The sequence below is a fragment of the Podarcis filfolensis genome, assembly GCF_964270895.1.
Source record: "Podarcis filfolensis genome assembly, chromosome: 12".
Classification (NCBI taxonomy): domain Eukaryota; kingdom Metazoa; phylum Chordata; class Lepidosauria; order Squamata; family Lacertidae; genus Podarcis; species Podarcis filfolensis.
This window is the reverse complement of record NC_139614.1, coordinates 10,869,535-10,897,035: the sequence shown is the minus strand read 5'-3', so window position 1 is coordinate 10,897,035 and position 27,501 is coordinate 10,869,535. Positions and strand designations below refer to the sequence as shown.

The window sequence follows — 27,501 nt, the reverse complement described above, 5'->3', positions numbered from 1 at the left end:
CAGAAATCGCACGGCGGTGGCACGGCAGCAGCAGGAAGCCCCATTAGCTAAAGTGGTGCTTCAGGTTAAGAACAGTTTCAGGTTAAGAACGGACCTCCGGAACGAATTAAGTACTTAACCCAAGGTACCACTGTATTTTAAATTTTACTATGTTTTTTTGAATATTTCACATTTGAAAATGCTTTGGCTATACGTATGATGACTCACACATCTAAAAAGCCAACAGTAGCTCAAAAGAAGTAAGCAAGCCTGATAATAGCACCAAACCTTAGTTTGGTGTTATATCTGAACCAACTTTAATACAGATGCAGCGATCTAAAACTGATTGCACAGTCTTTGAAACAATTTACTGATTTTAACATTTTAAACAACTTCTTCTAGACTTTATTTCTAGTGAGAAGTTATGGTATAAGCAAAAGCAGGATGGGGAGAAATTAGAAGCTAGTAACCAGCTAGGGCAAGGCAAGTATATCGTAAGAAAAGGACAAAGAAGCAACAGAAAGTATGTTCAAAGTGGCTTGCATGGTGGGGTGGAGCTGCAACAATAGCCCCCAGAGAGCAGAATTGCTGCCACTGGCGGAAGAAGAGGGGGGCGGGGGGAGCGCACCACCCCCGCAATCCTGGTGGGGTGCCACTGCAGCTCGCCCCCAGTGCTGGGTGCCACGCCCCTGCGGGTGGTGCACCACGCCCCGGGATGTGACCATGCCCATGGGCAGCGTGCCACACCCCTGGGACGCGCACCAGCCACCTTCCCGCCTGCTCTCCGCCCCCCAGTGCCGGAGCATGAAGCTCCGCCATTGACTGCTGCCACTTACTAGCAAGGGGAGAGGCAAGGCAGCGATGAGGTTAGGCTGTATGGGCACAACTGCACCAAATTGGGTCTGCTGTTGCTGCCTGACAACCCTAACACCATTGCTACCTTGTACCTACCGGTAAGCAGCAGTGATGGTGCTGCTGGGAGATTCAATATTGCAGCTCCTCCTGCCCAGACCAATAAGCTGCCAGTAACTGTATTAAGTTTTCCATTGTCAAATATCAGGTAGTGAGATTCAAAATGGGGCCTTGGACTAGAGCTTCCGATTTTCTTGGGCCATGCAAGAGCCATACCAATACTTCACAGCTCAATTTCTGACTTGCTCAGAGTAGCTTGGCAGTCTTTCTCATGTCTATAAAGGTTTCTCCTTTGTTCTGATCCATCAGAGGATGCTCACTCAATACTAGTGATTTCATAGTTCTACCTTGTAATCCACCAGATAAGCAACCATGCCTTCAGCACTGGAAGGTAACAAGTTTGTTGATAGAAACATGATACAATTCCCAGAGTAAAATTTTAACTGCACACACCTTTCGGTCCAATAATAGCTAAGAGCATCACTTTACCTCGCTTGGCAGCTCAGAAGAAGCATCTCTTTATTATTAATCAAAACTTGTAACAAGACTAGAAAAGCCTTTGCTCGAATGGAGGCAGAAGGACTTTCAAACATTCGAATAACTGTAGTCACAAGGTCCTGGTTGGAAAGTTGGGGGTGGGGGGAGAGAAACACAGTTTCAATGAGAAGAATACATATAACTTGACTCTTCCCCTCTCCCTATCATTTTAAATTAAAATAGTGCATTACTAATGGTATTTTTTCACAAGTCAAAACTACAGAAGGAAATTGTGAGATAAAAGTTCTGCTATTTGTTAGCCAGTATCAGTTTACCATCCTTCATGGTATCTGCAGATGCCTGTCCTGCCGTGGTCCACCTTATAGACATCACCAGTTTCAGTCCGCACAACCCACAGGTAGGAGGCTATGATTTCCCTTCAAATTGTTTTCCACACTTCTTTTTGTGACATCACAAACTGTAATGCAAACACTTTCCATGAAGTTGTGTCTTTCGTGGAAACTGCATACACAATCTTCTGAAAACTAACAGATAACATCAAATTCCTCTTCTACTAAACGCAATGTAGTGAATAGACACAAGGGTGAACACAGCAAATGAATGCACAAATTAAAAGGTGCAATTCCAGTGTTAAAATTAAGGGCAGTTTAGCAGACCAAGTTGGCAACTCTTTAGTTTATAAAACTGAAGACATTGATTTTTTGCAAATGTGTTACAAGATTAAAAAAAAAAAAAAACTTTATTGGCAGTGTTCTCTTGGACTATAAAGGGATGAATTCCATTTTTTGAGATAAATTTCTGTTTTGTAAATTGTATTTTTCAAAATTCACATCCCCAAAGATCCTGTAAGCAGACAACAGTGATAAAGCAAAGAAAATCCTTAGCAATCCCATGTGACTTTGGATTGTTAGGCGGGATTTATGCATTTATACAGAAATATGAAAAGATGTACAGTCACTGTGTGGCATACTATGTAGGCTGGCAGGTAAATTAAACAGCAGGCCACAGACTTGTCATTATCTTTAATGTAACACAGAGGTCATTGGAACTCTCAAACTATAACATACAGAAGCGATACAGGAGGAAAAGGGGCTGGTAATTATATCAATAAATCTGTTGTTTAAAAAATATAATTGGGTGGTATTTTAATACGTTCTACAAATGACTTTTTACAGTCTGAACTATAGGTGGCAATTCCAAACCACAGGAAGAGACTTGGTCTCTTGCCTCCAATTCGTAATACACTAAACTAGATGCTCTATAATGACTCTGAAGGGATTTATTTAATTAAATTTCTAAAATTATAGCCTCCCATGGAAGCGGGGGAAGGGACAGGCAAAAGCTGACTTTTTATTTTCCTTCTGTCCACATCAGCACACAGATCCCTCTCCCCACTGATGATTCAAGCATTGGGAGATCCTGATGAATGGCCTGGGGGGGGCTGAGGGGTTTTTTCAGGGACTGTCTGGACGAGGAAGAGTGGTGGCAGCCAGTAGTCCAGGAGGTACGTGAGATGGAAGGGGACTTTGAACTAGGTTCGGACTGGTGGGACAGAGAGGAATCATCAATAGTGAGAGTGAAGGGGAGAGGCTTGAGGTAGTCACAGGTGCTGATACAGAAGGAGCAGGGGCTGGGTCTCCTGCTTTGCAACACAGTCCTGATTCAGGAAAGAAGGGTCAAGAAAGGGCGAGAACAATTAAGAAAAGCTGAGACACAGTGAAAAAATGCAAGGAGGGAGGTATAAATAAGGGAGGGAGAGGACAGAACTTTAGCTTCTGCAACTGACGTGCTTATCTGATGGATGTGCTGTGTGCTGACTCCTTGATTACTGAGCAATAAAGTTAATTACTGCAAGCACTGTGCCTGGTTCTGCTTACAGTGTCAGACAACAGATGGAGGGGCTTTTCTGGCAGCCTGACAGGTTCACTGTGAAAAACTGGGTAGAAGGACCTTCAGAGGGAAGAATGTGGCATGTCTGTGCCATGCAGTTTCTGCATGTGCCTTGCCACAAACATGGTCAGAGAAAGTAATGTGTGGGATGTATGGAATCAGACAGACCAAGCATAGAAACAGGAAGCCTGAGTGAATCATGCTCTCCTTCCTGTCACCTGACTAGCTGAAGACCCAACGACTGTGTCCAAACAAACCTCAAAGTATATTTATGATCTGCATATTTACAATGTATACAAAGCAGAAAGAAAATTATGGCCATTATTCAGATTTCCTGCCCCCCACCAAACTACAAAGTGGTAGATTTCAAATAAATATATACTAATTATGCCAAGGATATACACTGGTCTTTTGCATTGGAAACTTCTATTATCTCAGTATGCAGTTACCCTGAAATCTCTTGTATTCCATTACTCCTGAGATCTTTATAATAGTGAGATTTTTAAATGCTATAAATAAGAGTATAAGTATAGTTTCCCTAAACTTTTTAAATTCCCCCCAAACCACCCACTTTAGGCCAAAGTTTGTATGAAGAGTAAACTATTCTTTATTATTGAAGAACTATAATAAAGTCCCAAAAAAAATATTTTTTAAAATAAAAAAACAAAGCTACTCAAAAACAAAAATAAAAACCATTCACCAACATCTAATCAAATAGTTACAGAGATTAAAACCATTTTCATGGAGTGATAACTGTGGGTTTTTTTGTATGGTTAAGAAGAAGAGTCCAGTTTACTAAAAAGTTTTTTCTGCTTACAAATTGGCTGAAGGTCCTTTAAGGATAGCATAATCGCAGTACAACTTTAGTTGCAATTGTTGCACTCATTTTTTTTTCTTTTAGGTGTCTGGGAAGGACCATGCTGAAGTAGTTGTCTTCATACATTTCTCATTGTTTTTTTCCTTGTGGCCATTATCTATAGGCATACTACAGCTCATTGAATTTATTGAATTTCAGCAGCAATTCAAATATAGTTTAGTTCTACCTCTTGGGACTTGGCAAAGAAATCATGTCAACTTCTGTGCCTCATTATTTTATATTCAGCTTATTTCAGTTATTATTCCTTCTATTAGTGAAGTTCAGCGTGTATGCTGATATTTAACTACATTAGCACCCAGGCTTGGGGAAAGTATGTTATTTAAGAAAGGAAAGGAAAGGAAAGGAGAATATGAGGTCCCAACAGCAAAACTGGAAAAAATAAGTCTGCATATGCAGGTATTTATTTGTGCAGAAAGGTGAAGGGGTAAGCAGTGTGGGAAAAAGCCCAACAATGTCCTCTGGAGCTCAGGGCATGGCCAGGGCATGCTCCTCCTAGCAAACCCTTCCAAACTGATTTGGAGAATCCATAAGCCATCAATCCTTCGGGAAGAGCTGCTGAAAATCTTATGAATAGCAGCAAAAGGCACTTTCTTCTGGAGGCAAAAGCAGTGAAGCAGTGGCGTAGCGTGGGGGGTGCAGGGGGGGCCGGCCGCACCAGGCGCAACATCTGGGGGGGCGCTCGCACTCGCAGCTCTCTGCCCCCTGCTAAAATCCACGGGTTAGGGGGCGCAAATTACTTGCCTTGCCCCGGGTGCTGACAACCCACGCTACGCCACTGCAGTGAAGAGGCTGATGCCAAGAAGCAAAAGGGGGGACGGGGTGACAGGATTGGAGCCAAAATGGGAGCTTAGAGAAAGAGGGAGGATGCTACATGTTAGAGGCAACCACAAGGTATGCATGCAGACGTATGCAAGTCCTAAAAATTTAGCCCCTCAAAGGGAGAAAACCGCTCCCAAAACAGTTAAGTGGGGAGTGAGCAAACTTTAGAAAAGCCTAGGAAGTTCTTTTAACGTCTCAATCATAAAAATGGTCTAAGAATAGCAAAGTGAGTGCTGCTGGAGCCTCACAAGTGGAAAATACATATGGCTGGAACTTTGTTTCTCTTTCTAGGCAGGCATGCAGACCAACACAGCGGTGCACAGCAATATCACACAAGCAACATTTCAATAACTTTAGTAAGGTGACAATGGCAGCTAACATGCAGTCCTTCAAACCTGGCAATACTAGTTAAGGTTTCACTAGGCTTCCCTGGACTTCTCTAGAGAAGGAGGAAATCCCTGTCAATTTCACCAGTGCTTTCTTTTTTTTGTTACTGAGAATTCCTTCTACACTGGAGCAGAACTACACAAACACAACACAACTACATGAACCGTGATACCAGTGCAAAGTGTGTGGAGGGGAAATCATACAGCTCAATGGCTAAGATAGACCTCCCTGAATCAATCTGGTTTTTTAACCAGCCACAGCAACTTTCCTCTGATGAGAACACCTTTCTTGTTGCTCTCCAATAAGGGGTTTCTGAAACCACATACCTGCCTGTCTGCTTATGAGACTGACTACAAGGTCTACAAGGTAGACTGTGGATACTGAGCACAGTTCCTTAGCTGTGGTAGCCCCCCTTCATATCTAATAATATCAGATGCAGGGCAGGAAAACTTCTTTTGTTTTTATTCTCTCTCATAATTTATTTGCTTCCATAGAGAAACATTCCCAAGGGTGGTGAAAAACAGCAATATACCCCACGTATCACTAGGCATCTAGGGCAGGGAGGAGGCAAGCAAAACACACCTCTCTTACTTTTTTTTTACCCCTGCTGTTTATGTTTGCAGTGCCACTATTTTATGATTTTTTTGTTTTTCTTGTATGATAATTTTTTGAAGATCACTTTAATGGAAAGGTCACTTATGCTTGTTTATTTAAAACCAAAATATGAACTGGCTACTGTAAAATTTATAGACGGTTTATAGAGATGTCTTTAAAATCTAGTACAGCACACAGTAACAGTCAATAAAAAAAAAAATATTTGTAACACAAGAAAATGTTTAAAACAAACCTTTTCCTGAACCAGCCTTTGTAAATGGATTCCACATGACAACATAGCAGAGAACATAGTCATCATGTGCTGTTGAACTTTGCATATTCCAGTTGCAAGTGAATGAATCACTGCTGGTAATCCCACCTTTTCAATCACACTCTGGAAAACACTAGGTGAGTGACGAGTAATTTTGCATAACGCCTGTATAAAACAAAAAACTCTGTTGAATGTTTTTAGTTTAATAAATGTAAATACATACTTTGTAGCAATATTTTTTCTTTTAATTAAACTTATAGGCTAATTTATAGTCTTAAGAACCCTCAAAGCAGCTCTGAGGTTTCAGTAGTGAAACAACACTGTTTCCTAACTTGGCATTTGCTTTCTTCAAAAATCTATGTTTAATTTTAACATGTTAAACAGTGTATTGAAATACAAAACAAATCATTGTTTAACTTGTCGGTTTGCATTTCTTAGTACAGAAAGTATTGATCTGATGTGTAGAGATCTTTCCAATTCTAATTCATTCAAGAGGTTTCTGGAAGTTTCTGGAAGCTTCTCTGCATGAAAGAAGCTTCATGACTGTTTGGGTTATACCTTCAGAGAAGCTGAGTGTACAGAGGGCTTGATCTGTTTCTCTTACCTCTTCCAATTCAAGTCATGCTGACTATAAATATAGGCCAGAAGGAGCCTGGGTTTTACTTTCTCTTTCTATCTCTCTTCCTTCTGGTGTGGTGTTCTGTACATAGTATGCTTAGTGCTAAGGTTTAGACATTATAAGTTATTGTAAGTGCTGCAACTGGAGTTTTATGGACTGTGCCAATCCTGAATGTATTGGATTTGTGACCATTATGCTCATTTGCCTTCAGTAGCAGGTAAAGCTCTACTGGATGAAGAACAATTGCCTCTGGTCTTTTTGGGGGGAACTCTGCTATCTGTTTTAAGTTTTTTCCTCTTCCGGCGCTGGCGCAACCTAACTGTCTTCTATTTATTTCACCATGGCAGTTCCTGACACTGGGAGGCAGTCTATCACCAGAGCTGCCTTCTGTTTCTCTTCATCCTGTAACACCAGAAACCCAGGTTTAAAAGAAATCAGGCTGGATATAATTAAGCCTTGTTCCAGCAAAGCAACGGGAACAGTCTCCTTTCTTTAACTACTTAAGCATCCCTCAGTTGTTTATATTTGTTACTTGACCTGTCTTGCTTATACCTTTCCTTTAAATCAGGTTCCATATTGGTAAGGTAAAAGATAAAGGACCCCTGGAAGGTTAAGTCCAGTCAAAGGTGACCCAGGGGGTTGCGGTGCTAATCTCGCTTTCAGGCCGAGGAAGCCAGCGTTTGTCCACTGACAGCTTTCTAGGTCATGTGGCCAGCAGGACTAAACCGCTTCTGGAGCAACGGGACATCTTGACAGAAACCAGAGCACACGGAAACGCCGTTTGCCTTCCCGTCGCAGCAGTATCTATTTATCTACTTGCACTGGCATTTTCAAACTGCTAGGTTGGCAGGAGCTGGGGCACTGTGGTCTAAACCACTGAGTCTCTTGGGCTTGCTGATCGGAAGGTCGGCGGTTCGAATCCCTGCGACGGAGCGAGCTCCCGTTGCTCTTCCACATTGGACATAGACCTATACAGTATGCCTATTCAATTTTAAGAATAAAACCTTGTTGTATGGTGAAACAGAGGCCGCTGTAAAATGCTATGGTGGTCCCAGTCAGAATTGAGAGGGTTGGTAGAGGAGCTCCATCTGAAATCTTGGCAACATTGTTTGGGATCCTATTTTAGATTAAAGTCTGTATGAAATTGTATTTCTTTTGGAAACTTAGTGAAGTTCAACAGTAACAATAATAATAATAAAAAATAGTAAGCCACAGACCATTTCTACATTAATATTTTGCACAAGACCACCCACTTGGATCTACTGACAGCTCCTCAACTCAACTGCATATATGTACATGTAGAAGACTATTATATTTTTAGTGAGTTGACAAACCATGAGCTTCCCTTCAAGACTGAATTAGCCCACATTTCAGTAGCTTTATGCTTGCATAGGGGGAGCTATTAAAAAGATTTAAAGGATTATAGCTTCAAACGGATTTTGACTAACAAGGGCAAACATATGCTACTTATTTAGAGGCAAATCATAACAATCCATCTTTGTAATAATGATTCTAAAATTTAATAGAATAATTTTGGATTTTGACACTAGCAAGATGATGAAAGATTGAGCCTTGTTAGAGGGTATGTCTGTGACACATACCTGAGGCAGGTTACACTGCAAAGCAAACAGAAAATGTTGTGACATAGTTCTGGATTATCAACCATGACAGATAAGACTGCAGAGGGCAGTGATATTTGCTATTCAACCCACAGGCTACATACCTAGTACTTCTGGCATAAAGACTTTCCTAAATACATTTTTATTATTGATTTAAGAAATAATAACACCACCAGCATGATTCTTTTAATATAAACATTGCTCTAAGAAAACACAGTGTCTACTTTCTCCAAGTAAACTTGCCAAAGCTATCAAGGGGAAACTTCTCAAAATACTACATAAAAATGTCATAACTTAATTTAATTTTTTGGGGGGGAGGAATAGAAAACTACAATCCAAGCCCTGTGGGAAAACAGTATTATACAAAAACACTGTAGCCTAAATGCAGAAAATGGCATTAGTTTATAAGGAGGTTTCAAATCAACATACAGCATATACAGTTTGACCTGAAAAAGTGGTACCTTACTTTTCTTATTGCATTAAAAACAAGGATAATTCTAGTGAAAATTCCCCTAATTTTCTGTTCAAATAAAATTAAAATGAGATTTTCAACTTTGTAATTCTAAAATGCATATTGAAAACGTAAGGTTTTTATCTAGCTATCCAGATGCAATAAAGTAAACGGGGGGAAACATCAGAAGTAACTCATTTTTACTTTTGGCATATTTTAATAAAAACAAATTACTTTGAAAAAAGGGTAGAAAATAAAACCTCAAATTTGGACTACATTTTAGTTGCTATTTACAATAAGCCATGCCAAAGAAACAGCACGAACAAAAATGCACAAGTTGGGCTGGACCAACAAAATATATACTTTGGGCTACACTTTCATTTTACAAGTGGCACAATGTTGAAAACCATTTTTGAGAAGAGAACCTAGAAGGACCTTAAGATGTTTATTACACAGCTGATGCTTGAACAAATGATGGAGCAGTTCTTCACCACTGTCCTGCAAAGTTCAGTAGGGAACATTCCCTTCTACTCGTTGTTGCAAATGTATGACATTTGTCTGAAAACACAGGTCTATTAAAAAATGAGTACCCTACCTCTGTGCCCTGGCCTGTAATGTTGCTTAATGCGGGAGAACAAAGGTGAAAGCTGAGGATTTCTAATCGTATCAAAATGATTTTGCAGTTCTGTATCTTGAACTCTACTTCTAAACTGTACTTTAGCTTCTGATAGGTTAAGAAATCTTTGCTATAAAAGCAAGGAATCAAATATACTATAAAGAATATAGACTGAAGAGTTTGATGAACAGAACCAGTTGAGCGGGAGTAGTTCCTGGGAAATCAAGCAAAGACCTCAGCAAAAGTGTGACTTTGATTTAAAATAAAAACAACAATTACACAGAATCACAGACTTGTAGAGTTGGAAAGGACCATGAGGATCATCTAGTCCAACCCCCTGCAAAGCAGGAATTCATTTTGAAATTAGGAATAGTAGAGCAAAAAGCCAAATGCCAAGACAATAGTAATATGCCCTACTACATATATTTCAACCATAAGGAAGATGAGAGACAGCTTGGAAGAATTTTTTTTGGGGTTGAGTCAACTAAATAACCATCCATTTTCTTCAAAATGAGTATGAGTTGCATCCAAAGGTAGTTTTGCCTTAGTATAAAGAACATATTTCCAACCTATCCTAGTTTAAAAAATTAGAAGAAATGAAGCATAAAAATTAGGAATGATGTACACCTTTATTTTTAAAGAACAAAATCTGCTTACCGAAACAGCAGTTATTCTCAAAGAATCTATGGTTGAATGCGTAAAAAGATACCACAATATTGGTCCAATTTCTCCAGTAATAAATCCCTGAGCATAAGAAGAGAAGGTGGAGCATACATTTTCCACAATCTTTGCTGCCATATGGTTTACAACTCGTTCTTCCTAGAAAGAGAGAATTTTTTAAAAAATTAACTATCACTAAGTAAAAATTAAATTCAAACTATAGCAACTGCTGACTGATACAGGGAAGGACTGCATGTAGGAAATCCCTAGGGCATGATTTTCCCCACCTCTGGATAATAATTTATTTCTATTTTTTCCATAAGGGCAGATTCAAACCACTTTGCTTCACATGTTATTTCTACAGTAAAATGACTCCCACTTATCAACCGTTAATGAAGCATCAACTCTAGTTTACTACACCAGTTCCTAACAAAGAAGTCCTCATTTCAACAAGATGGAATGGATTATCCTAAAACAAGTGGGCAAAGCAGACATTTTAGCATTGCTTCGCCAAACAATTTTGACAACTGTCCTAAGATTATTTTGTCATTTCTTTGCCTCATAGATTCCAGCAAAAAGGATGCAAATGGATGAAGACAGACCACGTCTCTTTGGCACTGGAGTCTTAGAGCTATTCGTGGGAAAGCAGAGGGAGGAAGATATATTTTTAATTAAATAAATTATTTTATAAACCTGCTTCCCCCTTTTAGTTTTGTTCTGACTGTATTTATTTTAACTAAGGGACACAGCACTACAAATTGCTGTGAGCCATTCCCAGTATGACTGTATTGTTGAGAAACAATAACCACCAATAAAAATGGGGTGGGGAGAGAAAGTGTTTAATATTATGAATCTTTAAAGTGTAATTATTAAATCACTTGGGTTCTAATTTTGCTTTAATTCAGCACAAATTAAAACTACTTTCAAAACAGATCAAAACCAAAGTAAAAAATTAACAGATAGCAATTGTTACTATAAATAATATCTCTCCAGCAACATAAGGCAGTAATTTAGGTTATGTACAGTCAAATGTATTCCTTAAGGTTCTCTTTAGTTTGCATATGGCAGCCAACGACAAGATGAAGCATGCCCTGGACCAGATAACCATAGCATCTTGGCTGGAAAAGGGTCATGGATTGTCATTGCGTTTCATGTACTCAATGAGGCTGTCAGACTAATTCAATTTGCTGCCACCTGAGATAGGCTCTCTTAAGCCCCTCTGGGATCTATTATCAAACAGTGTATACGCAGGAAGATTGTGCCATTTTCTGCTTAATTAGCTCCTGGAAAAAAAGACTGACCTAAACTAATATTTGGTCTCTTATACTGAAGGGTTCCTTTTGTCATAACATGAGCATATAAGCTACCCTGCTTGACAAAAATGAATCTGTAAGACATGATTCTATAGCTTTCCTCAAACCTTTTGTCTGTCCTGTATAGTTCATAAACACCGACTAAATAGAATGTTCAACATACTTTTTAATCAGATTCTAGTTAATAGTAATAATCAAATTCAGGAGGTGTTAAACACCTATTACTTCAGCAGAAGTTAAAATGTTCAAAACAATCACATATTTTACCTTTACCTAATAGAGCCCTGGGAAAAATCAGACCACCTGCTTCTCATGATAGCTAGGAAACTAAAATGCTGTAGGGGATGGCATGGCACCACCTAATTGTTCACAACAACTGACAAATATGTCATCCTGAAAGCTGAATTTAGGAGAAGGGAAGCAACAGTCTGTTCATCCTGCCAGCAGTCCAGCTCCAACTATCATGGCATTCTACACTCAGGTCCGACATTGGCAGTGGGCGTAGTCAGGGAGGAGGAGGACAGGTGGGTAAGTGGTAGTGGCAGCTCCTTCACTTCTTCCACATCATTGCCAGACTGCCCTCCATAGGAACAGAAGGAAAAAAAACAATGGACCAGACATAGCTCCATCTTGCCCTCTCTGACAGTGACCAGACAGTTACAGTGGTAACTCGGGTTAAGAACTTAATTTGTTCTGGAGGTCTGTTCTTAACCTGAAACTGTTCTTAACCTGAAGCACCACTTTAGCTAATGGGGCCTTCTGCTGCCGCTGCGCCACCGCTGCTTGATTTCTGTTGTCATCCTGAAGCAAAGTTCTTAACCCGAGGTACTATTTCTGGGTTAGCGGAGTCTGTAACCTGAAGCGTATGTAACCTGAAGCGTATGTAACCCGAGGTACCACTGTACTTCCAGAGAAGTTCCAGTTGCAAGATGGCGCCATCATTTTGTACAGTTCACTTCCAAAGCCACTTACACTAGTAGTCATCACCACACCTTGCATTCCATGTCTTAATTGTGTGTTGTGTGAAAGAACACATTTTTGATCTCTTCTGAAACTATTGTCAATCAGTTTCACTGAATGACTTTGACTAGGGGGAGAAAATGTTTTCTAATCAGTTTCACCATGGTAGGCATAATTTCATAAATGTCTCTATCATGTCCCCCCATAGTCATCGTTTAAAAATCTCGTTTGTCATTGTGCTGCACATTCACCAATTTATAGTACAATCCAACTCAAATCTACTCAGAAGCCGGCCCTGCTGAGATCAATGGGACTCATTCTGGCATAGGGCCATTCTAAAAAGCTCTTTGGGAAAAATGAAACATTTATTTCTGTTTCCCTGTTCAATACCTAACAATGGTGCCACTAGAGGGAGACGGGGGCCTTTTTCAAAGGTACAAAGGACCTATGTTTCTTTTCTCCAGTGAAGCGCTGGAACAACAGGAGACCCTAGTACACTAGTGCTGCCCTAAAGAGCACAAATGCTGTTGAACGTGTGTGTGTTTGCTGAGGCTGTTTCCCCCCACACATTCTGTGCCTGTGTGTGCAGGATCTTGTCTGTTCCTTTCTTCTGCTGTGTGTGTAGATGGAAGCTGAATGTCTGCCCATCTTTCTGCTGAATGTGTGCATGCACATGAAGCAAAATGTGTTGATATGAGAGTATTCACATATGAAATGAGCTCTGGCTGGTATGCAACTCTCAGAAAGGTGGCAAATCCTTAATGTGGCCATCGAGCCAGAAAAGGTTAGCCTTTTCATTCACAGTGACGTTCAAGTCAAGCCTCCTTTTCCCGGTTATATATCTTTAGATTATTTCTAATGTCTAGCCAATGATTCAATTTTATTGCTTATTTCATCAAAGCCTTAAAATAAAAGGCATGCTAACAGTAACTGGGCCCATGATAGACTCCAGAGGAATTCTACTTTGGGATTTTAAGAATCCATTCAGATATTCAGAATAATCCAACCATTCCCTGTTATTTGGAAATTATCTTTCATTCAAACAAATATGTAAATGATAAAGAAGTTTAAAGACTCTCTCAAGGCATTTAAAAATGTAGTATAAACACCAACAATTGGGAAACATGGGCCTGCGAGCTCTTCAACTGAAGAACAGTCTTTACCAAAGGTGTCATGGACTTTGAAGATGCCCATCTCAGGACAAAAGGGAGAATTGTGCTAAGAGGAAGGCACACTTGGCAAACCCTCACCATGATCAACTCCCATCCAGAAACCTATGTCCCAACTGTGGAAGGACGTGCGCATCCTGAATTGGCCTTCACAGTCACTTACGGACTCACTGTTAAGACTGTGTTCATGGAAGACAATCTTACTCGGCTGTGAGTGATTGCCAAAGAAGAAGAAATGTGTTTTGCTTGATGTTTTTCTTCCTATAAGCATTTCACTCCTCCACATTTGCCATGGGCATTAGTAATGCCAGCTGGCCTCATGAAAATAGCAAATGTAATCTTCTTTGTGGCTTTAATCCAATGTTTTCCATTTTATATAATCTTGGGTTATAAATTAAGAAAATTATCCCCAAACCAAATACACAAAACAGCAAACCAAAATTAGCTGAACCCAACCCAATATGCCATTCTAAGGATATGACAACTGAGAACATAAAAAGCTCATCAACTAATGTCTATAAAAACAAGTAAAAGAATAAAACTTGCCAAGTATAAAACTAAGAAATTATATTTGTTGTCAAAGCTTTCCCTTAAAAAATACTGTAACTTAAAATTAACCAGCTAATTTTATTTCCAAAATCAAATGATAATTTATAAATGCTAAGCATATCGGAGAACACTTTTTCTCCCTTTTGCACTGTCTTCTTCTGTGGGTCATGGTCTTATGATTATTTAAATTCACGAGCAATCCTTGGTTGATAAGGCACTGCAGTGCCGCAGGCTACAATCCTCACACAATGCCTAAAGGGTTATTACAATGGAGAAATTCTATTGAGAACAACAAAAGAAACTTACCCCTTCCCGAAGGCACCTCATTAGCACAGTGTAAGCAGCTGAAGGAAGGGCCCAGCATTCTCTGGGGTGCTCCTTTTTCCCTTCCTGTAAATGATGTGGAAGGGCCAGAAATGAAGTGAACAGTATAAATTATGTTAAATCCTTATGGGGGAAAATGCAATTTTATACGCACACATTCTCCATGAACCTGTGTTTTTAAATGATGCCTCTTATGTCACTGCATACACATAAGGAACTGGTTTTGCTCAATATGTTAACTTTAGTCACAAATTAACAACAGTTCTGCCAGCCTTTTAAATCAATGGCATATTTATTTTCAGATCAGTCACATGTAGGTAGAAGAAGCTCCTGGACCATTTTTATATTTTTTTTTTAACTTTGAGCATCTGAATAGACAGGTTAATATCTTAATATTTCCTGCTGCCCTACCCCAAGGCAATTACTTGTATCTCTTTTTCAGTTTGCAAAGACTATGCAAGGGAGATCAGAGTTCTAAAGGGTTCGACAACAACAGAAAGAAACAAGACAGTTGTGAGAGCTTCATTAACTATGAATTCTGAAATCAATCACTGGACCTTTGAGGCAATTCATAAACTTATCTAGAAGATACAATATAATGTTTCATTCCCTGTGTGCAAGGAGCCTAAGCTCTAGTTGAGGTTCTCCATTCTGCATCCCAAGGTTCCTCAAAGGGCTTGGGGAAGGGAACAGAGGCAGGCTTAGATATTGCTGCCTGAAAAGCTTTGGTTACTTCCAAGGGATTCAGTGGGGGCTGTCTCTTCCTTTGGCAATCGCAGCACCCAACAAGCCTTTTTAATAAAGGCATAAAAACCTTAGCAGAGAACACCCTAGGTTGGTTCTTAACCTCAGTCACTTCCTCTTCTTGTCTGGGTTCGACTGGGAAGACAGTTCCCTAGAGGCCTCCCACTAAGCCCCAGTGGCACCCTGAGGCTTGGGGGGATTAGGTGTGACCTCTCCTGTGGAACTACTGCCTGAGTGGGAGGAACAGACGTCTTAGCCTGTTTGGGTGGCAAGGGAGGGCCATCCAGAAAAGGTTCCTAGGACCCCGGGTGTGAGAGAAAAGAGGCGGAACATCCAGCTTTATCAGGTGAATAGCCCCTCTTTGCCCTATGCCTGCATGTGGACCGCTTGTGCTTGCATTTACTCTTATGGTGATGAAGCAAGCTGGTCCGGGTGTAAAAAAGCCCCTGACGGAATCATTAATATCTGAAGAGATAAACCCCTTTGTCCATGAAGGCAATATTGGGAAATTTGCTGAACTAAGAAAGGCCTGTTCTGGTGAATAACCTGGAGAATCACCAAAGGCCACTTTGCCTGGGATCTCCAAATGTATAGGCCTCCTCCGTTGGGAGGAGAGAGGCTGTCCTGCCAAGGTGAAGTCATCTTGCATGCAGATGCAGCGCAAAGGCAGGAAATCAATGTGACTGAGCACACTGCTGTCGCTGCTCCAACTCCTAACTGGTGCTGGGACCCGAAGGTGCAGCAATAATGCAGCCAATCAAGGCAGGGAGAGACCACCGAGAACATGAAAGCCACTAGACCAACAGGTGCAGCGATCACCTCTCTAGGAGCTGTTGGGGCCTCCTGAAGAAATGCTGAGTTGTTGAAACAAAATGACGTTCCTGCCTTTTTCGAAAAAGGGCAGGAAATGCAAGCTCCTGGCCCTATTGCCTCTGTGGACTCCTCCTGTGCCTCCCCGGCAGTCGGGTCAGAATCCAGCTGCCCCCTACACTCTTCCCTTCCCCAGACAACCGGGAGTGGGGGAGAGAAAAATGAAGAGAATGAAGTAGAAATGAAGATGTTTGTGGGGGAGCAGCCAACAGGAAAGCACAGTGGAAAAACTCAGAAAGATGATCTAGCAAACCAGATGAAGGTGAGGACTAGATAAAGGGAAAATCTACACAAAACAAACACTAAGCAAACGGTTCTCTCCACACAAAGAGAGAGACATGAAGACCCAACCATCCCTTGCAGTAGGCAGGGTTGGAATGACTACTCCACTCTGGAGAGGATATTTCAAGTTGAAGACTCTGCCTGTGTCTAGTAGGGGGAGTCATTCCTATCAGGAATGGCAGCCCCCTCCATCTGGTAAATCTTATCTTCTCCATCTGAGTCTCAACTAATTTGTAGTCTTCTATCTACTTACAACTTACAACTACTTACATCTATAATATGCAGCTGGAAGCCAAAAATGAAATATTTTGATCCTACTTTGGTGCTAGGTTCCTGAACAACCACACCAAAGTCACATGATAAATTTTACACCAGGTTTACATTTCATCAAAAGCATGAGCTGCTCACATATTGATTGCAATGGTGTAGAAAACAGAATACGTTCAATAGACCACTGGAAGTGGAAAATCTGAGACTTAATGGTGCTGAATGAAACAATACAATATAAACAAATATGGGATGGAAGAATCTATTTAACAGAAGTATTTCAGAAAAAATGGTTCCTTTTATTCTTTACTGAAATACAACAGAATATGTGAGCAGCTCATGTTGGATACTGTAAGAAGATGAATCAAATGTATTTTTGGTGTAACTGTAATTCTATAGATTTAAATTTAAAAAATGAGAACAAAAACATGATCTTCCTAAAACATATTTAGGAATATGTATGCCATAGCCATACCTCTTTAAGAATGAGCACACTTTCATGATCATCTACAGACCATAACTTGCATAATGGATTAGACAGTTTGTGAAGGTGACTACGGACTTTAACACAACTGCTGTGCAAATAACTAGATGATGTTTCCTATGCTCTTAAAAGCTTGGACAAAAGATGAACCAAACTGTTTGATAAATATTTTCTATTTCTATATTTCACTGTATTTTATTTCAATTATCGAAACAAAGCTAGAGAGGTGAACAACCTCTCAGTTTTTAGAGCATAATGGAAGTATGCTCAAAATGTAAATGCAGTTATCTTATGTTCATATGACTGCTTCATTTTTATTCAGGCTTAATGCCCTCAGCCAGTGACCTTAGGAACTGACTAGAAAACTAATATAGGAACTTCTAGAAATGACAGTTAACAGATATGTCCCCTGGGGAACCAGACACCACGTCTCTTTAGGCTTTACTTCCTTTCTGAAGCCATCTAAGGGAAAACAATTTATATTATAATCAGGAACTAAAAACCCATGCATCTCTACTGATAACTATTATCTGGCTCTGTAAATAAACACTCCCTCCTGTTCTACAATTGTAAGTAAATAAAAGGGAGAGGCAACTTAAGTATACATGGAGGGAATCCAAGAATACCGAATCAAAATTATTTTAAGACCCACCACCACATTTGGACATAAACTTAACAGCTTTATGACAGGGTACGTCTTCCTAAGACAGATAATTTATGACATCCTAGCTAGCATTTGGCCTTAGGTGTACTGTACTAGAATCTAGATGAGGAAAGTTACCTGGGGTAAATTTTGTTATCCTTCTTAACTTCACTGTAATTTAGTGAAATCAAATGTCATACAAACAGGACTCTGCTCAAGCAATGAGATTTATCTGTCCTTTGTGTGCCCCCATATATGTTCTGGAGGGAGTCACCAACCCTTAAGATAAATTTTGGTGGCACATTTGGGGTTGAAGGGGGAAGAGGAGAGAAAGAGGAAGTCTACTCCACTTGCACACAGATAACTGCACCCACTGTCTTTGGTTCCTTCTCTCTTTTCCCAAAACCTTTGTCCTTGTCTTACAAAACACTCATTTTCCCCCCACTCTCTTCTCTGCCCAGCTCACATTTAAGACAGTGGAGTTTACTTCTGAGTTAAACATGCACAGCATTGCACTGTAAGGTAAAGGTAAAGGGACCCCTGACCATTAGGTCCAGTCGTGACCGACTCTGGGGTTGCGGCGCTCATCTCGCTTTATTGGCCGAGGGAGCCGGCGCACAGCTTCCAGGTCATGTGGCCAGGATGACTAAGCTGCTTCTGGCAAACCAGAGCAGCGCACGGAAACGCCGTTTACCTTCCTACCGGAGCGGTAACTATTTATCTACTTGCACTTTGACGTGCTTTTGAACTGCTAGGTTGGCAGGAGTGCTAGGTTGGCAGGAGTGCTAGGCTGGCATTTCACTGTAAGGACAGTCAAATTAGTAAGTTAATTATTATATGAATACAATGTTCAATGTAAAAATTACCTAAACCACAAGGAATCTGTATTCATACCATAATTTAAAGACTCCATGTAAATACTTCCAAATGGGTCCTGGCTCTCAAGGAAAACTTTTGAATGACTCTCAACAGCAGTACTGTATAAGGAATATTAATTAATAAAGTAATTTAATTGGTCTAGCCATATTAACTGTGACTAATTTCCACTCTCCTTCACCCACCTCCTGTCTGGTAACTGGTAAAAAGTATACCCCAGCGCTTTAGGATAAGAAGTAACTTTCTGAAAATTTTAGGGAAAGGCATAAGACTCTCTTACAAGAGGCTACAAGCAGTGACTGCTTTGGGTGTGTCCAATTTGCGAGTGACTACACACATCATTCTGAACCTGGAAAGGGCCTGAAAATGTCACAAAAAGGGATGGAACAGGAATGAGGTGGAGGTGGAACAGGGTGTTTGCAGGTTTTTCAATGGTGTTTCAAATATATGTGATTTCACTTAAAACACACAGTGCCTTGGAACGCAACTCCCTGCATAAATAGGGAGTTGCCTGTAATTTAAACCTTTACGAAACCAAATCCTGCAACATTTCAAAGGAATACAGCCTAAAAAGTCAGAACAGTCGTCTTTCTATATAGCATTTTTAATAGGATAATTCATAAATTCTGCTTTTAAGAATGGGCTTAAAAGCCCATTTATAGGTGCTTTAAGAGTAGGACATGTACAATTTTGGTTACATTCTCTGTTTGTTCTAAAATGTAGGTTTTTAACTCTATTTTTTGTATTTGCCATATTTATAGGATGCTGAAAATCACTATAAAAAGGCTAGCTGTTAAAATTATTCTTAAGTCACGTCAAGATGAAACTTTTGAGATATGCAAGGCAAACTTAAAAACAGGCAAATGCAGGAAGCGATTGTTTTAGACACGTCTGATATGTGTGCAACCACACACGTGTGCATCACACTGAATCTGGAAGTGACCAAGTGTCACAAAAAGGTGCAGAAATGCGGGGGGGGGGGGGGAGCCAAACCAAGGTGTTTGCAGGCTTTCTCAATGGATGCTCTGATTATACACGATTTCATGCAAGCGCGTAATGACTCAGAACCCAACTCCCACACAAATGTCTGTATCTTAAAATTAGCATATTTTGCTTATCTCCTATAAACTGAAGAACAAGCTATACTTCTATTTCTTTCCAGCTGCTCACTTGTTTACTTTTGCAAATGTAAGATAATTTTATACAACTGTTTAATTTACCTGGCTGGCCACAAGATAAAGCAGTTCTCCAAGGGTAGGTAAAAGGCACTGTTTCAGTTTGCTGTTCCTGAAATTTTCTCTGATCAGTTCCGTTAAGAGTGTGACTGCCTGGAACAATGAATACATTATTAGCACAAATGGGATACAGCAGGGAAAAGCATGATAACTATGCAACTTTACAGGAAGGAAAGTAAAGGCTACAGAAGGCAAAATAAATTTTCTCTGGTAGTTTCTGAATGCCTTTCTGCAAAGGCACAGATTGTCATAGCCAGTGCTTTTTTCTGGGGGGGGGGGGGACACAGGAGAACGCATACCCCTAAACATTTTGTGAATCTAACGGGAGAAGAAACTAAAAAAAATAAAATTTTTAGTTTCTTCTCTAGCACGGTGAATTGTCAGTTCCATTGCTATCCCTGATGGCGGCCTCACTTCCTGTCATAGTGTTTCCCAAGTCTCAGACGGAAGCAAATGTTTAATATGTAAAGTAGGAGTTGGAATCTAGCACGGTGATTGGTCAGTTTCGTTGTTACCACCTCCAATACCAGCTTCATTTTCTTTCCTGGTGATTTTCTTGAGTCAAAATGAGAGAACCCCTAAACATTTTTTTTAAGGAAAAAAAAGCACTGTATTTAATTTTAATATCCAAGTGACCTCTAGTGGAGGTTTCTATAACAATACACTGATCTGTTGAATACTTTTAAAATTACTGAATAGAGCTCATGATAGAAACATTAGACCCTTGTGACATATACCCATAGCCCATCCTCTTTCCATCCCCTCTTCTGCTGTCGGCACACAGCTTTCACAAATCCCAGAAATGAATTTTATCCAAGCCATCAAGTTTATTGTTGATGTGGCTATCAACCTTTTCTTATAAAGGCTAAACTCTTATAGTTTAGCTGTGAAGAACTTAGAAAAGAAATAATATTCTAAACTATTTCATTCGGTTTTCAATCCCTTCCTTAGAATATTAAAATGTTCAGTTCTGTATCTCAGTACCTCTGCCAACTCTAGAAATGAGAGAAGCGTAATATTCATATTCAAAAGTTAATTTCATATGGTTTAACCAAGGCCAAAACTAAAAGATCCCCAAACACTAAGATTTTCTTAGGACATTTTGTAACTTATTATTAATCACAAAACAAATCTGATCAAACCCCACAAATTACAATTATTGCTATTGTTACTGATTTATTACCCTAATTTATTTATTACTCTATTTATTTATTCACTATTTATTAATAGGCCCAGTGCTATTGTTACCCCTCTTCTATCATCCATACCAGGTCGTTCATCCACTGCTACAGTGTCCTTCCTTCTTGCAGACCAAGATTACCAGGTGAAGCAAACATGGCAGAAATTTTAGCTGGGGCAATTAGAATTAGCTCTACTACCTGACTAATCTGTTTAATGCCTAGTAAAGAAAGACCACTCATTCATATGTTTTATTTGTGGTCAAGGACAGTTATTAACTCTTTTATTTGTATGGTTGTAAATTTTGTATAGCCAACCATCTAGCTATAGCTGTATTTTATTGCATATTTTATTGAATTTGATTCCTTTGCTGTGGCTTGTGGCTGACACAAATAAAGATTTTATTTATCTGTCCCAGGGCACGTCATAACAATGTAAAATGCAAGAGTAAAAACAGTTTAATACAAACTACAATCACAAATGTGCTAAGTGTAGACCAAGTTGCAGCCTTGCAAACTTCCTCCAAAGGTGTGTTTGCAGAGTGAGCAGAGGAAGCAGTATGCCTTAATGGAGCAAACCATTAAACACATAGGTATCAGTAACTTTTGCAACTCATAAACCAAGGCAATAAAATGCCCAAACATTGCTTTTGAAAACTCCAATAATTGTATTAGCAAGAAATATTACCTCTATAACGGGAACAGTCTCTTTAAGCTCAGTTGTATGCAATGCCAGTAAACCAATCACTCGAGCTGCTTTGGCACGTCTGCAATTAAAGGCATTTATTAACTATGAAAGTCACAAATCTGAAAAGGCAAAACTATGAAAAGGCTCAACTTACATAAAGTGTAATATAAGTTAGTGATCACAATTAAATTAAATTAAGCTTAAATATAAGCTTCGTTAGCACCAAATCGCTTTAAACTGATAGAATGACCACAAAAACTTTTAAGCATGGGAAAACTTTTAAGCATGGGAAGACTATGCTTTTCAGATGAAAAATGGAATGAATGTTGGAAAAATGCTAACCAAGAAAGCTGGTTGCAGATAAGTTATACATTTTCCTATGCAAATCTGTCGCCTGCATCTTAACACACAAAAAGGAATAATTTACAGAAAGTAGCATGTGCTTCATTAAGTGCATACATGTGTGAATACAGAAGAGCCATTTAACTACCTGCCTTGCTTCTATTTTCCTGTTAAAAAATGCCCAACTTATTCTTCACTCACAGTGGTGATGGGGATATACAAGGATCTTACTCGTGAGTGGGGGGTGAGAAGAGTAATGCAATACAGCTATTTGCAAAAGTAGCCAGCAGAGGGCATTATGATAGAACACTTGAGGTTCACTTACTCTTGTTTTATAAAATTACAGAAAAGCAGCCAGCAAAGGAGATTGAACAGTGAATAGAGAAGGCTATGCAGCAGACAGGAATTTCAATGCACATTCAAGAACATTACTATCAGATTTCAATATATTCTAATATTCTCCTTCCACATAAACATACCAGTATTTAACAAATTTGGGAAAATAAATCCGTTTCAATCAACAATTATTTTGTAGAAATTCTTCACTAAATAACAGCCCTTGTATCTGACAGGTGGACATAGCTGAATGATTCTTTTGGGGTAAGAGGCTCTTCCCCTCTCCAAAACCCTGCCTCTAGCCCTCCTTATTGCTTCCCACTAAGAATGAGAAGTTACATAACATTACAAAATTATGTCAGCATCAGACTTTGAGATAGAGGATGTTCATGCTGCAGCTGCTGGCAGGTTTCTCTTTACAAATCTGGAAGCACAAGCATTCCTTTGCCTGCAGTCCGAAATTGTACAGCCTAGCAAAAGTTACCCTATGTATTCTGTTGCAGTTGTGTGCTAGCACCACATTTTGCGGTGAATTCTACAAACATGTAGCACGAAGAAGTGCTTCCTTTGGCCTCTTCTGAATTACTTCCAGTTTTATTTCTCTCTGTCCTAATTCTAACTTTTCCTGTTGTTTTTCTTCATTTTTACAGGTTTTGCAATGCAGTGCAGGCAGGAAGAGAGTTACCAGGAAAGTGGCTCTCTGAGCGCTGGCCTCCAGTCACAGCACCATTCCTGTCACTCTCAAGCATGATAGAGCCATATATATCCATATATATATATATATATATATATATACACACACACACACACACACACACACATAACAGTATTTTAAGTACTTTAATGAACAAATATAGTATATCTCCTTTCCTGTTATTTAGACAATTAAAATTAAATAATGAGGATTAGAAAGTCAAACTAATCTTTGACTCTTTAAAATCAGAGCTTTCCACACTGTGTCACAACACGTTAGTGTGTTGGCTGCAGTGTGTAGGTGTGTCACACAAATGCTCCCTGCTCTTCTCCCGGGGCTGGAAAAGGGTTAGTTTAACCTCTAGTTTGCTAGTAAAACTGAATTACTGTACTGTGTCGTGAAATGATGAATGTCTAAAAACTGTGTCACCAACATGAAAGTTTGGAAAGCTCTTACTTAAAATATTTGTATTTTAATGGTAGATACGGAAAATATTCAAGTACTCTAGATATCTGAAGGAGCGTCTCTACCCCCATCATTCAGCCTGGACACTGAGGTCCAGCTCCGAGGGCCTTCTGGCAGTTGCCTCATTGCAAGAAGTGAGGTGACAGGGAAGCAGGCAGAGGGTTTCCTTGGTAGTTGCACCTGCCCTGTGGAACGCCCTCCTGTCAGATGTCAAGAAATGAAAAACTATCTGACTTTTAGAAGACATCTGAAGCCAGCCCTGTATAGGGAAGTTTTTAATGTTTGATGTTTTAATTTGTTGGAAGCCACTCAGAGTGGCTGGGGCAACCCAGTCAAATGGTTGGCATATAAATAACAAAATAATAATAGTAATAATAATATACTACAGAGATTGCATTTCAGAAATCACTGCTGCCATAATCTTCACTAATTTCAATTAGACATGCGTTAGTTGAACTGTTTTGCTTTAAATAAGCTTTACAAGTTTCTCTTTCATAGTAAACACTTGCAAAGTACTAACTGTCAAGGTGTACACAGCCTTCTAAAATTCTGAAGAAGCACAAAAAGCAGACACAACCCTGCCTTTTGTATTCAAAGACAGTGCTGAGAGAGGTAAACTATCAGGCCACTGTCTCCAGCTGGGGACTGAGAAGCTTACCACAAAGTTAAATAGATATGAAGAGCGATTCAGAGAACCTGTCAAGTAAGGCCACTGTAAACCAGCCTACACATATTCGTTTGTTAACCCACTGTTTCTCAGTAAGTAAATGAGCCCTTCCTGGACTCTTCTCAATCAACAATCAGCCTACCACTGCTAGATTGTATCATGGAAGATACTATTTCTGCTCCAGACAATAACAGACCACATGCAGGAGCCAAGGCCCAGGTTCTTGTATGACAGGGTTGGTGGCAGTCCTTGCTTTGGTAGCAAGCCTACTCTATTCAGAGACCAGAATGAAGGAAATGTATATGCCTTTCCTTGATCCTTTGCACGGTGTGTGGTTTGTTCTCCTGCATGAACTCAGCAGAGGCAGGTTTGTGGCCAATTTTTGAAGATACCCAGACAGATGCTGGTTGTCACTTACATGTCCCAGTTTGGAGCTATCCGCAACTGTTGTAGTAGCACAGGGAACTAGATTTTAAAATAAACACACAAAAAAGTACAAAATTAATCACTGTGATTTAGTTCACCACCAAAAAGTATAGCATATTTAGGGTTAATAGTTTTACCTACAGAGCGCAAAGACCTTGCAAAAAATGACTGTTTTTTATTTGTTATGGGACTCCATTTTGTATTGCACCTTTGTTGTTGTATATATTGCAGAAGGTTAGTGTGGCAATCACACAGGGTCCCCGGACGTTTGATCCCTGTGCCACCACTGTGGTTGCTTCCCCGCTGCCACCAACCAGTTACTCTCTGGTAAAACACTGAGTCCAGTCAGTTGTTAAAAGTGAACCAAAAGAAACAAGTTTATTTTACAAACGTTAACAAGCTTATGGTTTCTCAGGTAATATTCCTGTCAGTATCTTAACTTTAGTTTCTTTACCGGTCTATACCTTCCTAATACCTTCTTACTGATTATCTCAGCTGACTGGGGGGTTTGACTGACCCCTCTTAACAAATTCTCTCTCTCTCTCCCACCAGACTAGCCCAACTCACAGACTTTTCTTATCTGTCTCTTCTAACTCCAGACTGTCTTCTCAACAACTCTAACTCCTCCCCAAAAAACCTCTGTGCTTCAACCTTATACACAGTTAATTCTGCCCCCTGGGTTCCCATTTTACATTTAGTTAACCCTTTCCCTATGAACCCAGTATGATGTCACACACATGAGGGCAAACGCCACATACCTCCCCCCTTAAGAAAATTGACTCAGGAGGGATACCTTAACCTAGTTATTCTCCTGATCAATCAGCATTACATATCTAATGCAAATAAACATTTACTAACCTGTTATTATACCCTTCACACCCCATATAACAATGGCACATCAATTACTTTGTTCATACATTTATACATAAATTCTGATACATCTTAGGTATTCAGTTAACTACAGAAAAATTATAACTGTGCACTGGTTAACCTTCAACAGCAGGTCTTCTTGATAAGGCATCTGCAACGGTGTTCAGGGACCCTTTCAGGTTTTTAACTGTAAAATTAAAGTCTTGCAGCAATAGGGCCCACCTCATCAACTTACTGTTATTCTTCATTGTTCTCAGCCACAGCAAGGGTGAATGGTCAGTACATAAGATAAAAGTTCGGGCCCAGATGTACGGCTTCAGTTTCTGTAATGGCCACACGATGGCAAGGCATTCCTTCTTGATGGTCGAAAAATGTCTTTCCCTCGGAAGTAATTTCTTGATCGGATGCAGGTCGTCCTCCTCTCCCTGTTGACACAGCATGGCCCCGATCCCGGCATTGGATGCATCGGTGAAGATGGTGAACTCCCGATCATAATTAGGAGCAACAAGGACTGGTCCTGATGTCAAGGCACTTTTTAAGGAATCAAAGGCCTGCTGACACGCTGCTGTCCATTTGACCTTATCTGGCTCCTTCTTCCGAGTTAGGTCAGATAAAGGCGCTGCTAACTTACTAAATTTTGGAATAAATTTTCAGTAATAACTGGCTAGTCCTAGGAAAGCTCTGACTTTCTTCTTGGAGGTAGGGGTAGGCCATCTCTAAAGGTTTCATCACTCCTCCTCCCACCATGTGTCCCAGGTATTGTCGAGCCCCCTATCTGGCATTTGCTAGCTTTGATGGTTAAGCCCGCCTCTTTAATTCGCTGCAGTACTAACCCTAAGTGCTCTTTGTGTTTATCCCAGTCGAACTGTACACAGCAATATCATCTAAATAAGCAAATTTGAACCCTCTTAATTCGTTCAGGATTTTGTCCACCAGTCGGTGAAAAGTGGCTGGTGCATTCTTTAAGCCAAAGGGCATTACTTTAAACTCAAACAGCCCTAAGGAACTTCTGAACCCAGTTTTCTCCTGGTCCCTAGAGTCCATTTTTACTTGATAGCATCCCTTTGTCAAGTCTAGGCAGGTGATGTAATGACAATGACCTATAGCTTCGATCAGGTCATCTAAATGTGGCATTGGATGTGCAACTGCTCTAGTGACATGGTTCAGCTTTCTATAATCCAGGCAAAATCTGATAGATCCATCAGGTTTGTCTAACACCACTATGGGTGCTGCCCAGGGACTTTCTGAAGGGGTTATGATCCCTGCCTTCAACATCTCCCTTACCTGATTGCTAACATTCCCCACATACTCTCCAGTTATCCTATAGGGGTTTACAGCAATGGGCTTGGCATCCCCAGTGTCGATATGATGTACAACTCCCTTAGCTCTACCTGGAGTATTACTGAAAATTTCCCTATATTCTTGTAGTATCTGTTTAACCTCCACCTGCTGATTAAGGGTTAACGTAGGAGCTACCTTTATTTCTTGTAGATTGCTGTTGCTCCCCTCTCCCTTCCCAGCATGTTATATCGGCTTCATCTGGATCCTCACGTATTGCATAGTGTCCAGCCTTCTGTTCCAAGATAAGGCTTTAACATGTTCACATGAACCACCTTACGCCCTTCTTCCCCTTGTTGGATTACGTAATTTACATCACTCATTTTGGACACGATTTTGTACGGTCCCTACCATGCTAGTTGCATTTTATTTCCTTGGTTGGTCTCAACAGCAACACTTCACTACTGGGTTCAAAAGTTCTTACTCTGGCCTTTTTGTCGTACCAGGTTTTCTGCTTTGTTTGGGCTGCTTTTAAATTTTTCAGACCACCCACATCCAACCTACACCCCTTACCTCGTACTTAAGCCAGGATCTAGGAACGCACAGTGATGATGCTCATACACAGTTTCGCAAAATGACCTTGAATGAT

General features: G+C 40.0%; 1 protein-coding gene across 5 annotated transcripts in view; it reads right to left on the bottom strand.

The window, feature by feature from the left end:
- The window catches only part of ULK4 (unc-51 like kinase 4), a 165,128-nt gene that overhangs the window by 121,689 nt on the left and 15,938 nt on the right, over nucleotides 1-27,501 (bottom strand). For all 5 annotated transcript variants that reach the window (XM_083577636.1, XM_083577634.1, XM_083577637.1 and 2 more), the window contains exons 16-22: nucleotides 24,697-24,743; nucleotides 21,775-21,853; nucleotides 19,894-20,001; nucleotides 14,490-14,573; nucleotides 10,190-10,351; nucleotides 6,210-6,392; nucleotides 1,381-1,508 (exon numbers count right to left, since the gene is read on the bottom strand). In XM_083577636.1, the coding sequence (XP_083433762.1) occupies nucleotides 1,381-1,508; nucleotides 6,210-6,392; nucleotides 10,190-10,351; nucleotides 14,490-14,573; nucleotides 19,894-20,001; nucleotides 21,775-21,853; nucleotides 24,697-24,743 (791 nt within the window). The remainder of the gene's footprint in view (nucleotides 1-1,380; nucleotides 1,509-6,209; nucleotides 6,393-10,189; nucleotides 10,352-14,489; nucleotides 14,574-19,893; nucleotides 20,002-21,774; nucleotides 21,854-24,696; nucleotides 24,744-27,501) is intronic.